Genomic DNA, 12,211 nt, shown 5'->3' with positions numbered 1-12,211 from the left:
CATATACGAAACACTCAAAAACCTTACAAAGGCAAGCGAAGCGGAACATGCAATAGCATTCCAGTGGATACCAGGGCATTGCAACATTCCTGGCGACACAGCAGCCGATGAAGCAGCACAACAAGCACACCTCAAAGATGATGCGGTTCCGCTCCCAATATCAAAGAATGAATTACGCTGTATTAAACGACAACATCTCTCAAAATGTGTAGAAACACTTCGTTTGACCAGAATTTTAAGAGCTCGGACTTATACCATATTGATCCGTTTATTGAATTCAAATTTTCAATGTCATTAGACACAACTATGGAAACCCTTATTCAGCGATTAAGGCAAGGCACTGCCTACACAAAGCATTTCTTACAGTGAATTGGCCGTGCGGAAACCCCCGAAAGTGATTGTGGATTTGTAGACGAAGATATATATTACCTCCTCCTAGATTGCCCACATCACGACACACCAAGATGCCGACTTAAATCAACCCTACTTAAATTAGACCGCAGACCTTTCAGTTTAAAGAAACTTTTGGGTCCTTGCCAACAACGTCTTTGCAGAAAAGCGCTTTAAGAGCACTAAAGACTTTTCTTGAAGACAGCGGCATTGTTGGAGGTTATTAACGCTTTTATTGTTCCTTTCATTTAAATGTCTTTGTATATATGCATGTGTTTGTGAATTATCTTATGTTGACTGTTCTGTTGTGACTATACGTGATAATGCATTTACACGATGTATGTACCATCCGCTGACTAGAGACTGTGTTAGGCGACAGTGTCGTTTGTATTCTTGAGACTTTTATCTACATAAATGTGGCGGCATTCACCTTGTATATTGTATGTACCATGTGTTTCTTACGTCATACTCTTCCTGTGAAAACGCTGCGTGATAAGTCCTGGTGCTTGTGTGAAAAGGTAATTTGATATGTAATCTTGAACCCTGTATGTTGTATGATGGAACCATTCAAGAGGCAAGGAATAGCCGGCGCATTAAATTGTGCGTCAACATCTCCTTATATCATATCAATAAAAAAAACTGAAAATATATTGCCTCCAAATCCTACCGAGTCTAAGGCGTTGAAAATCGCTTCGTGCGTTACGTTATTGTACGCTCCTTCAACATCCAGAAACAGGGCAGCAGATAATCTTTTTCAGGACTTCTGGTGCTCGACGTACGTCACCAAGTCGATAACCTTGTCTATGGAAGAACGACCACGCTTGAAATTGGCCATAGCGTCTGGATATACCTTGGTAATGTTCGAAGTACCATTCTAGCCGTGCTCGAACCATCATCTCCATTAGTTTTCCGATGCAACTGGCAAGCGCAATTGGTCGGTATGATGCAATGTCTACAGGCAACTTGCCAGGCTTGAGCAGCGGAATCAGGCGACTGGTCTTCCATTCCTGGGGAACCGTACCTGTCTGCCAGGAGCTGTTGAACAAGAGCAGGAGCACTTTCCGAGCCTCTTCGCCAAGATTACATAGGGCACGGTAGGCTATACTGTCGGCTCCTGGTGAAGATGAACGCTTGCACAACGCAAGTGCAGGTTAGAGTTCGTCCATGGAGAAGGACTGTCCATGCGGGGGTCGCGTGAAATCCGTGAGTGGTGGAGCGTCGATGTTCCAGCGTAACTAGTTATGCTACGCAAGAATTAGAACTAGTGATGCAAATACATGCACACGGGCTCAGCCAGTGACGGAGATTTGCTCACAAGCTGCTTTCTCGCATAGTTCACATTTAGAGCCATCACTGACTTAGAAAAAAGATCGCTCGGTATGAATGATAAGTTCACTAACAACTTGGCAGGTCAAGTAAGGGTCTTTCTTCGCATCAGACATATTATTCTGAAAGTGCTCACGTTTCATTTTTCGGAGTTCTGAATGGACCACGAGCAATGGCAGAGCGAAGTCCAATTTGTCAACTCGAAGCAAAGGCAAGACAAATTCGACTTCGCTCTGCCATCTGCTAGCCGCCTGGTTAACTCAGATGGTAGAGCTGCTGCCCTGGAAAGACGGTGGTCCCGGCTTCAAGACCCGGACCAGAACTAATTTTTCTTCAACTGCGAGGCTTTTGTTCGAGTAACCCGTATGGGTTTCCTTTGTAGCAATTGCTACAAATGGGTTGATTTCTTATTTTCCCTTAATTATTTACTTCTCTCCACCTTGCGGGTTTCCGCAGAACAATTACGTCAATGTTCACTCATGTTGTACGATGGTGCGTTTGGATGGTGCCGCTGCTTCGTGGAATATGAGCACTGGCCTATGCATGCTGTAGTGCGTGACGTAATTGAACAGTGTCACGTTTGGTAGACCTCCATACGTACACGCGGTCGATAACACTGTTTCCTCTTGATGTGAGCCGTGATCAACCGTACTCCAGTGGGGGTTGCGTATGGCGCGGCCGTGCGGGCCCTGTCTTGAAAGCGATCTACGATTGAGACAGAGTGCACCGAGTACTGATAGCTTCGTGTGCGTTGTGCTCTCGCCGCTTAGTTCGCGTTGAAACGAGAGGCAGCACTAAGGTCAATACGCTCGCTGCTGCGGTCCCTATCTATAAAGCGATCGTCTTACGTGACGGACGGACGAAAGGACGGACGGGTTTCCTCGTTAAATAGGCATAAAAATGCTTACGCACTTAAAAAAACAAATGCTCTTCATTGCGATGCAATATTTGTAGCGGTGCCGTGGAAATGCGCACTTGGGTACATCGGCTGTCGCGCTGCGCGTTGTATTAAACGAGCGTCAGAAGACAAAAAAAATAAAGTCAACGGGCACTTATTTATTCCTACGTGGATGAATGCGAAAGCATTGCGGCCACGTCAGCGGACGCGCGGCGACGTCCGGTGGCGCCGCTGGCGGAGTTACGCGGCTCTAGCAGCCACGTCAACAGAAGCGCCGATACGTGGCGTGACCAACGGTGTTCGTCACAAGATGCGCACAACGCAAGGTCGTGAGTTCGACTCCCACAAAAGGTCGTGGGTTCGAGGGCCTTAACTCTACCTTAATTAACTGTGCCTTAATTAAGAGCCAAATTCGTGGGTTCGAGTGCCTTAATTAACTGCACCTTAATTGACATCAATGGTCGTGGGTTCTACTCCCACCAAAGGTCGAAGGTTCATAGCCTCAATTGAAACTAAAGGTCGTGATTTCGACTCCTACCAAAGGTCGAAGGCTCGTAGCCTTTTTGGACCATCGTGTAATCACGCCGACAACGCCGGATTCTCCGCCTCATGAGCAATATAATCCTTTCGCGTTAAAAAAAAAGAAACAGATTAGGAAGAGTGAGTGTTACGACAGCGTCGCTATCTCCATTCACGTCCACAATAGTTCGTGTACGAGACCCATGCGGCTGGCATCAAATTAGCTGCACGACAAGCTGCATTGCGCAGTGCGGAATGCAATCATGTGCTTGTACATTATAAAGCGAACCCTTTTCTGGCCATGTTTTCCTTCTAGACTGCAACGCTAAGCTAAGGTCATCACGTAAATTCCGCTGTCACTTTTTACAAGATCCAACAGACGAGTGCGACGCGATGCCGTACAGCGCGCAACATCGCTCTTTCCGGGTGCGGTGGTTGAATAGGCTGAATTCCAATCGTATACGGCGCTCCGGGCTGCAAGCAACCACACGAAGCCAACAGACAACGAAACCAACGAAAGCATATAGGGGAAATGAGCTGTTCATATTTTATCTTGGTGCGCAATTAGTGATGAATCAGGGTTAAGCCTGAAGCTTCACGTTCCTAACAAATGAAAAGGGAAATTACTGTAAAAAAAATCTTGCAGCCTCTGCGAGCCACGTGACGCGTGTCACACGACCACTCGCGCTACGGCGACGGCTGTTCGTCCGCCCATAATTATTTGGAATTTGTGTGGGTGTGTCGATATAGCATTGACAGTGTCATTATAGCGCCGCTCAGAGCCACGGCGGCGGATGGGGAACACGCTTGCAAACGTAGCCATCATGTGGCCTTATAGGAGCAGGCAACCAGGCCAATAAACCATCGCGAGCTAAAGGCACCAAGGCTATACCTGAAGTCGATATTCTTGCCGTTCAATGAACGAGAACAATCGGGGGAACCGAAGGGCTGTATTTCCATTAACAACCGCACACGACGCCAAGAAAAGCATAGTGGAAATTTGATGCTCCTCAACTGAAATGTTGTATTAAATGTAAATGCGGGGTAAAACATTACGAAGTCAATTAGAAACTTGGCGTGCACATTAAAGAACACTCAAACGGTGACGTCTCTCCCATGAGTGAGCGTTTCCACTGAGTCATGACAACGCTGAATCGAGGATAACAGTGCGATGGTCTTGTTCGCAGGAATCTGTTCTTGACCTGTCCTTCCCGTTCTCTCCTTCTTTTTTTCCTCTTTTGTAAGAACGACTTGGTTGGCTGGGTCGACCTGGGCGGCTCGTATGTGGGCCCCACGCAGGACCACATCTTGCGACTCGCCAGCGAGCTGCAGGTGGACACGTACAAGATATTCGACGACCTCAAGAGCCTGCACTTCAGCGAGGCACGTATCATACGCGCGCGTTTGTTTGTTTGTTTTATCTTCGTTGCACGTGTTTCTTCAGTTACGGTATCTCCCCTCCTCGCTAAGACAAGTCGTACCCGGGCAGATACTGCAGATATAATACCTTAGAGACCGCAGTATTACAGTACTTTTCTATACTTTCTATACTTTTGGAAGGGTTAGTTGCCATCAGACGTTGCAGTTTCGTTTCATTCCGTTTCAATCATCGATTATCAATCAATCAATGAAATCAATTATCCACCTACCAGTCAATCAATAACATAGAGGTGCTCGCATTCTGCTGTAGCATGAAACGCTGCATCATGAAGAAATGAGAAGGCTACTTTGGTATTCAGACAATTCCTTGATAATTTGAGCCTTGTATGCGCGAGTACAGATGCACAGCTAGGCTGTTCTGTAAAAAGTATTACTGTCATTATAACCGTAATAATAATGATGATGATGATGATGATGATAAATGCTATGCATTCATACACGCACAGGGCAAGGCGTACCCGTATGAATCTACGTGGGCCCACTTCGGAATCAGTGATCCTCTGGCGTGGTTCGACATCAACTACGTCATGCGTAAGATGGACATCATGATGGAGCAGGTATACGTTCACAATGTGCTTGTCATTCTACCCACGTGAAAAACAACGATGCGATAAAGATTTAGCTATGAATCCTACGCGAAGAAAAAAAAAAAGGCTGTTAGCTGCAAATACATGGAAGGGCCTCACCGATTACAGGTCCAGGTCAACGTTACAGGCGATATTAACATAGGCAAATACTGAGCACGATAAATATTACATATTTTAATCATCTTTACGGAGAAAAACTAGAGGCTCGCAACAACCGTCTCAAATGACCTTGCTTCCTATAGACCATGTGCCTTTAGTATTTAGTGTAACAATATTTTTAAAATTGCCTGTGGCAGGTAGCACAATTCTAATCCTTGAACTGTATTACTCGACAAGACGGACATTACTTCCACAATAAATGGAAACGCATGAGTGATTAATTATCAGAATTATGCTATTGAAGTCTATAGCCGATTACTGAGTGGCACATATTGCAATTTCCGAATTGTAGCTGTTTTATGCATTGAAGCACGAAAAGTAACTGTAACGCCATTGTACTTTGTCGCACAGTTTAGGAATCAATATCCCGAAACTGGTGTCATCCTGAAAATTCGTAAGTGGATGCACCTTGCGAACTCACTGGTTACAGTTCTTAAATTACAAGAAATACAATAAAGTAATTATAGTTACCAACATATAGAATTTTTTTTTTAATTTGTCGATTACTTATTTTGACTTCTCGCGCAAGTAATGTCCGACTTTTCTAGTATTCCAGCTCAAGGCTAGAGCTGTGCTATATGTACTACAGGTGCCTATTAAAAAATACGTATACCTAGTCTGAAAGTAATAATACAAAGCCCGATCCATGTAGCGCACTCAAAGTTATCTAGAACAAAGACCTAGCACACGACTGCACTAACCCCCCCCCAAAGGCTGTAGTGGGAATCAAATACCCTGCGATAAAACATTCAGTTGGCTTTGCAGTTCCCTGGCCTACCCATCGACTAAAACTCTTCATTTGAATATCCCTTTTGTTTACACTCGTAGATACAATAAACAGAGGTGATCGTACACCTGTCTATTGTATATGTAAAATGTGTGTAATTGTTCATGGATGACTGTAAGCACAGTTTTGTGATCCCTAAAATGCGTATATATATATATATATATACTGGCCTTGAAAACATGGCTGCTGAAAACAATCGTTGTAGAGTGGCTCGCATCCGTTCTGTGTTTGATGTTGCTTGAAGACGAATTAGACTTTTCCATTAATGGCAAAGCTCGGCATAAACGGAAGCGTGATAGTTTGTCTGCATGGCAGGAAACAGCTGCGACAGCGACACCGGCGTATTAACCTGAATGCGGCACCGCCTCGCAATGTTGCAGCGCATATTATTGCTTCCCCAATCTTGGCCAATTTCTTCCTCGTCGTCTAGTAAACCTTAAGTGCAATTAAAGGAGACGACCGTGACGGCTCAATGTCGCGCCCCTTCCGTTTAATGTTTATTAGTAATGGGATACCAACGAGCCCGCTGTCAAGTCTTGCTTAATCTCTCTTTCTTCTTCTTTCTTTTTTAGACCACGTGCAGATTAGGAGGCAGTGGCGGAAGAACTTTTTTTTTTTTTGCAGGCACATCAGGCGAATTGTGTTAACATAACCTGGAATCCTGAAAAAAAAAATGCATTTCTTGTTTTCTCAGTAACGAGACCATGCACGGTAGTGCATGGTCTCGCATTTGGGTGATTTTGGGTAGTGCAAGCTACCCAAATGATGTAAACAGTTGTTTTTATTTTTATATTTTTATTTTTTGTTAATGTAAAAAGTATGCATACACTCGAGGGTAATACTCTCTTACGCAAAAGACAGAGAGAGAGAGAGACTCTTAAATGGATGCTCGGGATGTTTGCCCGGCCACGCGCCTAACAATGGCTAGCGTGCTACTTCAGGTGACGAAGCCGACGTGTAAAATGACGCATTATTCACGAGGAATACACATGCACCCGACATACACAAACACACACAGCAACGAGTAACTAATTTTCCGGTCGGGGCCAGTATCTGAGAAAAGCTAAGAGCATCTTCGTTTCCGCGCAGAGCTACTCCAAGGTCCAAGTACATGGTGCAAAGCTGCCACGTAAATTTTAGGCATATTTTAGACTAGCCCTTGAGGCCGCCTAGCGCGTACCCCAAAGTAGTCCAATAATGCTTTAAATTGCAAATATGCACTGGTATAGTTATTACTTGGCATAAGTTTTTTCATCGGCAGTTTGAAATTGGTATACCTCAAGCGGGTCCAGGTTTTAGTGCAACCGATCAGGCATACGTAGTAGACTTTCATCGCCTTCGTGAACGAGGAATTCTTCAGACTTGCCTCTGCGCAGATTCCCGCCGTGGATCCGTGGAACTGTCCACACGCTGCAGAGTGGGACGCCATGACGCTGCAGAACTTCTTCGAGAAGGAGTCGTGGACTAAGTACGTAGTCGTGACCCAATGCTCGCAGGACCGACGTTGCTCAGTCGGCATTTTTTTATGACCCTCTCGGAGCTGTGTGCTGATCCGCGCTCAAAAAAAGCACTGCCACTCCGCGTGCCGAAGCTGTCGCGACTGCATCTGTGAAAAGTAAATGTTAAGGCGTGGTTCCCTCTGCTCACTCAGGTTATGGGTTAATATATACGCATACATTATTGGAGATCAGGTAATTACTAATAATTTGAACGGACGATGGGACGCGAGAGCACAACACGAAAAATTTGGTTTAAAATACATTGTAGAAATGCTTCACAGTAAGTATAGTGACATTTAGTGCTGGCGAGTGGAAACACAACTTTGCAGCCTTGATCACTCGGTGACCTTATACATCTGCCGCGTCCACTTTCATTAGTCAAAAGCTATCTAGGGCCGGCATAACGTAACGCACACCTTTCACTCGATTCTGGTCCCATTCCCTACCATCCACCACAAATGAACGACCGCCGGCCGATCCCGGTGATAATGTATTCACGCAGTGCCGCTTGCGAAACTCGCCGAAGCGTAAAAAAAAGGAAGGAATTGGAGGAGGACTGTTATGTTATCCCGGCCTATATATAGACACTGCGACATTTCATTTCTCGTCCTGCATTTGTGTTTATTCTATACCACTCGGTACCCACTCTAACTCTTTTTTTTTTTTTTCACAGATAGAAATCCTTTTTAATCATAATTGTTTCTTACGACAGCAAATACAACAAACGGCGTGACGAAAGCGACATGTCTGTACCGTAACGCGCCGATTTCCTTCCCATTCTCTTCAGAAGTGCGCTTCAGAAGCGTGACGGGTGGCTCAGGCACAGGAAACGACGCGTATGGACGTTGGCGCACATTAGGCTATAGGTACAGGGCAGAAGAAGGAAATGCCCGTCTGCGTGCAAATGTCGGCGCGTCAGTCGTATACCTGTTGGCCAGGGGCGTAGCCAGGGGGGGGGGGGGCGCTTATGGGGCTTCAGCCCCCCCCCCCCGAAATTTTTTCGTGCTGTCCATGCACCACCGACCAAAGCAACCCCCGGCGCCGGAAATCATTCTGCATTTTGTCTAAAATTTCTTTTTCATGCTCGAAAAGACATTTCACCGCGAACATCGCGAACTCGGGCTGGATTTCGCGGAGACATCCATGCACCTGGAGTCGCGTAATGCAAGGAGCCCCATCCGAGCACAAAGGGCTGAGCCGACGATGGTGGTTCAGTCTTGTGTGCGCAGAGGAGAAAAGCGGGGAGCAAGCGCGCCGCCTTCCGGCGCGCGCTATACATCGGGGGAAGTGGAAGGAGGGTGGGCGGGCCTTAGAATTGTGTGATCTGTAAATCTGTGATTGCGCAACATGTTTATTTGCCTTGTTTGACACATTATAACAGTGGATTTTTCTTAGATACGTAGATTTATTGGATACTTATATGTATATTTAAATATCTTGTTGCGAGGTTTTGTGTATACGTGCATGAGATTTGTTTCCAGTGACACTTTGTTGCCCTTTATTAAGCTGTATCTTCGTATTTGTATATTCCATTATATCTTCGCATTTCTAATGTACGAGGGCGAGTCAAATGAAAGTGAGCCAACCCACCTCGCGCAATAATGGTTCGGTTCATTATCTGCGAGGCATGCGCGTAGCACACAAATATCTCCCATTTACAAAAGTGACATGCAGGTGTGAGGATAAATGTTCTTTAATGCTCTCATACACTGGGTTGAACATGGTTGCGTGACATAATGGACGCTCCAGAAGTTGAGCAGCGTGGTGTTGTGAGGTTTTTGACTGCTGAAGGTATTTCGTAAAAAGAAATTAGTTGCCGTAGGGTAAAGCCCCTACATCCACGCGCCACCGCCGCTTTCTGGTCGGCGGAAACGTGTATGGAGGGGCTCCACGTAGGGCTGCCGTGTAGTTGAACATCGCATTTCATTGGCCACTGTGAAGCGTTGGAGCGAACGGTTCAAAGAAGGACGTGAAAGTTGCAAAGATTATCCAACACCGGGCCAAAGCCACCATGCAATAACCCACAACACAATTGCAAAGGTTGACGAGCTGATTAGACAAGAACGGAGGATAAGCATCGATGAACTGGCAGAGCGTGCGAACATCAGCCACGCTTCTGTTCACACCATAATTCATGAACATCTCGGTTATCGGTTCCTGTGTGCGCAATGGATGCCCAATGGATGCCGAAGACCCCCGCCAGAAGACGGAGAATTTTGGCACTGCCTTGACTCATCTGATCTGGTATGGCAATGAGGGTGACGACTTCTTGTCTGCAATTTTGATCGGGGACAAACCATGGTGCCACTACTACGAGCCTGAAACATTCGAATTCACCACCCCCAAAGAAAGCAAAGGCCGTCATTTCCGCCGGAAAGGTGTTGTTGACTTTTTTAGATCGTCAGGGGCCATTACTGATAGAATTTACCAAATATTGAGAGAGTATCAATTGTTTCCGAAATTGTGAAATGCCGGATCGCTTGCGTGTCGCAATCAAGAACAAACGACGTGGAAAATTGACGAATGGGGTCATCTTGTTCCACGACAATGCCAGTCCCCACGTCGCTGATTCAAGTGGGAAACGCTGCAACATCCGCCATAGAGCTCATACCTGTCGCCTTGCCACTTCCACATTTTGGGGCAACTGAAAAAACAGCTCAAGGGAACAAAATTCGTGTTGGACGATGACGTGCAAGAGTCAGTTGCAGACTTTTTGAAGCAGCAACCCAAGGAGGTTTATGAGACGGGAATCACGCGACTCGTTAGTCTATAGGACAAAGGTCTAATTGTTCATGCAGACTAATTTTAAATAAAGTACCCCGTTTGTCACATTTTCGCATTGGCTCACTTTCATTTGACTGGCCCTCGTATATATTGCAAAATTCCTGCTTTTTATACGTGCTCTCTGTTGCGACTATAATTTCGGTACAATTACTCACGATACACGACCGGTGACACCTGCTCCTGCGTAATATATTGGAGCAAAGGACAGCGTCATTGAGATATTTCATTGGTCGTTGCATATGTACAAGGATGTAAACAAGGTTCTTGAATGGCAAAGTTTCATTAACATATTTGTCCTCAACTTGTTCATTTCATGGCCTTTACATTTTTCATATCAGCGGCATGCACTGCTTTGCTGGTTTCGAACTGATATAGTTCTAAAGTTCGTGTGATATTTTCTTTACTTATTAAATAGACAAAAAATATGGAAGCATTGATATCAGTTATTTAGGGCGCAATTTTCGGCACATATGAGTATAGTCTTTTATAAAAAAATACATATTTTACTTGTTTTGACAGTGCGTAGCGTTCAAGAAATCGTTTGCAGCATATTTGGCAATGACAATGCAGTATTTATTTGATCCATGAATTCATGTATTTGATCCCTCCACAAATTGTTTAACAGGAAGCTTTAGCTCGGGCTCAGCTCCGACGCGGCCTATTCAAGTACATGTAAAACGCAGAAACGCTTTTCTGAGATAGCCCCTGGATCGCTTTTAATGAAATTTGTTGCATTTGAGAGAGAAAGTTAAATTCTAGTATCTGTTGGAAACGGAATTTGGATTTAGAGTCTGATTTTTGTTTTAAATATTTTGAAAATTTTGAAATTTTGAAAAACGTTGAAGCACGACGTTTACAAATTAATTGATCTGCATCAAGAACAGATATTGCGGTTCTGTAAACGGCATCTGTTGAAACACTCAAAGCGGATAAATTTGGTACGTCAATTGGTATCTTACGTGAATTGGTTACGTTGTGTACAAGGATTCTGCAAAAGCCGTATTTCCATAATACTAAACTTTTTTAGAATAATGTATAACAAAAGAATTTTTTCCGCTATAGATATACTAGTAGACGCAATTCACAGAATTTTTACATCATTTTTCGTTGTTGAGTTGCAGTTTTAAACTGCATAGTTTAGTTTTCTGAAAATTTGCGATTTATGCCAATTTTTAATAACGAAGTGACTGCCTAAATAAATAATCCAAAGCCAACAACCACTAGAATTTAAGTTTTTCTTTTAGATGCAAGAAGCCTCGTCAAACTTGGTGCAGTGGTTGCCGAGAAAAACGAATTCTCCTTCTACGTGTATTTAGATACGAACACCCGAGCTAAAGCTTCCTCTTAAAGAGGAGGCCGAGCTGCAACGTAAGCCCCCCCCGAACGAAATTTCTGGCTACGCCACTGCTGTTGGCCTGCAAAGCGCGCACTCGTGCACAGGGGCTGCCGCGACTACCTGAGCGCCCTGGCGCAGGTAAATCTGGCTAGCGAGCCGAGCCAGGTGTCTCTGCTGTGGGCGTTGTGGTACACCAAGTGTTGCGGAGGGAACCGCAGGATGTGCTGCATCTTCAATGGCGCGCAGGTAAGCCACTTCATCTCCCCATTCTACAGTGACGAAGCCTTCGCGCAGGAGGACGGACACTGCTAGCAACTATATGAGCCTCGAGTCGGTATACTGTGTTGAGGTTTCGTGATGCTTCCAAGAGAAACTTGCTGGACCTACGGGTCACGCTGCACTGTCGGTCACTCCAATTAATGTAGAGTATGCCTTTGTGAAGGCAACTTCAAACCAAAGGCGACAGAGAAGCGTAGCTTCACGTCG

The 12,211-nt window shown here is 45.1% G+C and overlaps 1 protein-coding gene across 2 annotated transcripts in view; it reads left to right on the top strand.

The window, feature by feature from the left end:
- LOC126541501 (amine oxidase [flavin-containing] A-like) overlaps positions 1 to 12,211 on the top strand; it is a 47,561-nt gene that overhangs the window by 19,611 nt on the left and 15,739 nt on the right. For both annotated transcript variants that reach the window (XM_050188270.2, XM_055076692.1), the window contains exons 3-6: positions 4,379 to 4,516; positions 5,020 to 5,130; positions 7,483 to 7,574; positions 11,830 to 11,971. In XM_050188270.2, coding sequence (XP_050044227.1) covers positions 4,379 to 4,516; positions 5,020 to 5,130; positions 7,483 to 7,574; positions 11,830 to 11,971 — 483 coding nt within the window. The remainder of the gene's footprint in view (positions 1 to 4,378; positions 4,517 to 5,019; positions 5,131 to 7,482; positions 7,575 to 11,829; positions 11,972 to 12,211) is intronic.

The sequence above is a fragment of the Dermacentor andersoni genome, chromosome 2 (genome assembly GCF_023375885.2).
Source record: "Dermacentor andersoni chromosome 2, qqDerAnde1_hic_scaffold, whole genome shotgun sequence".
In the NCBI taxonomy this organism is placed as follows: domain Eukaryota; kingdom Metazoa; phylum Arthropoda; class Arachnida; order Ixodida; family Ixodidae; genus Dermacentor; species Dermacentor andersoni.
The sequence above is the reverse complement of the archived record's forward strand: the minus strand, read 5'-3'. Positions and strand labels throughout refer to the sequence as shown.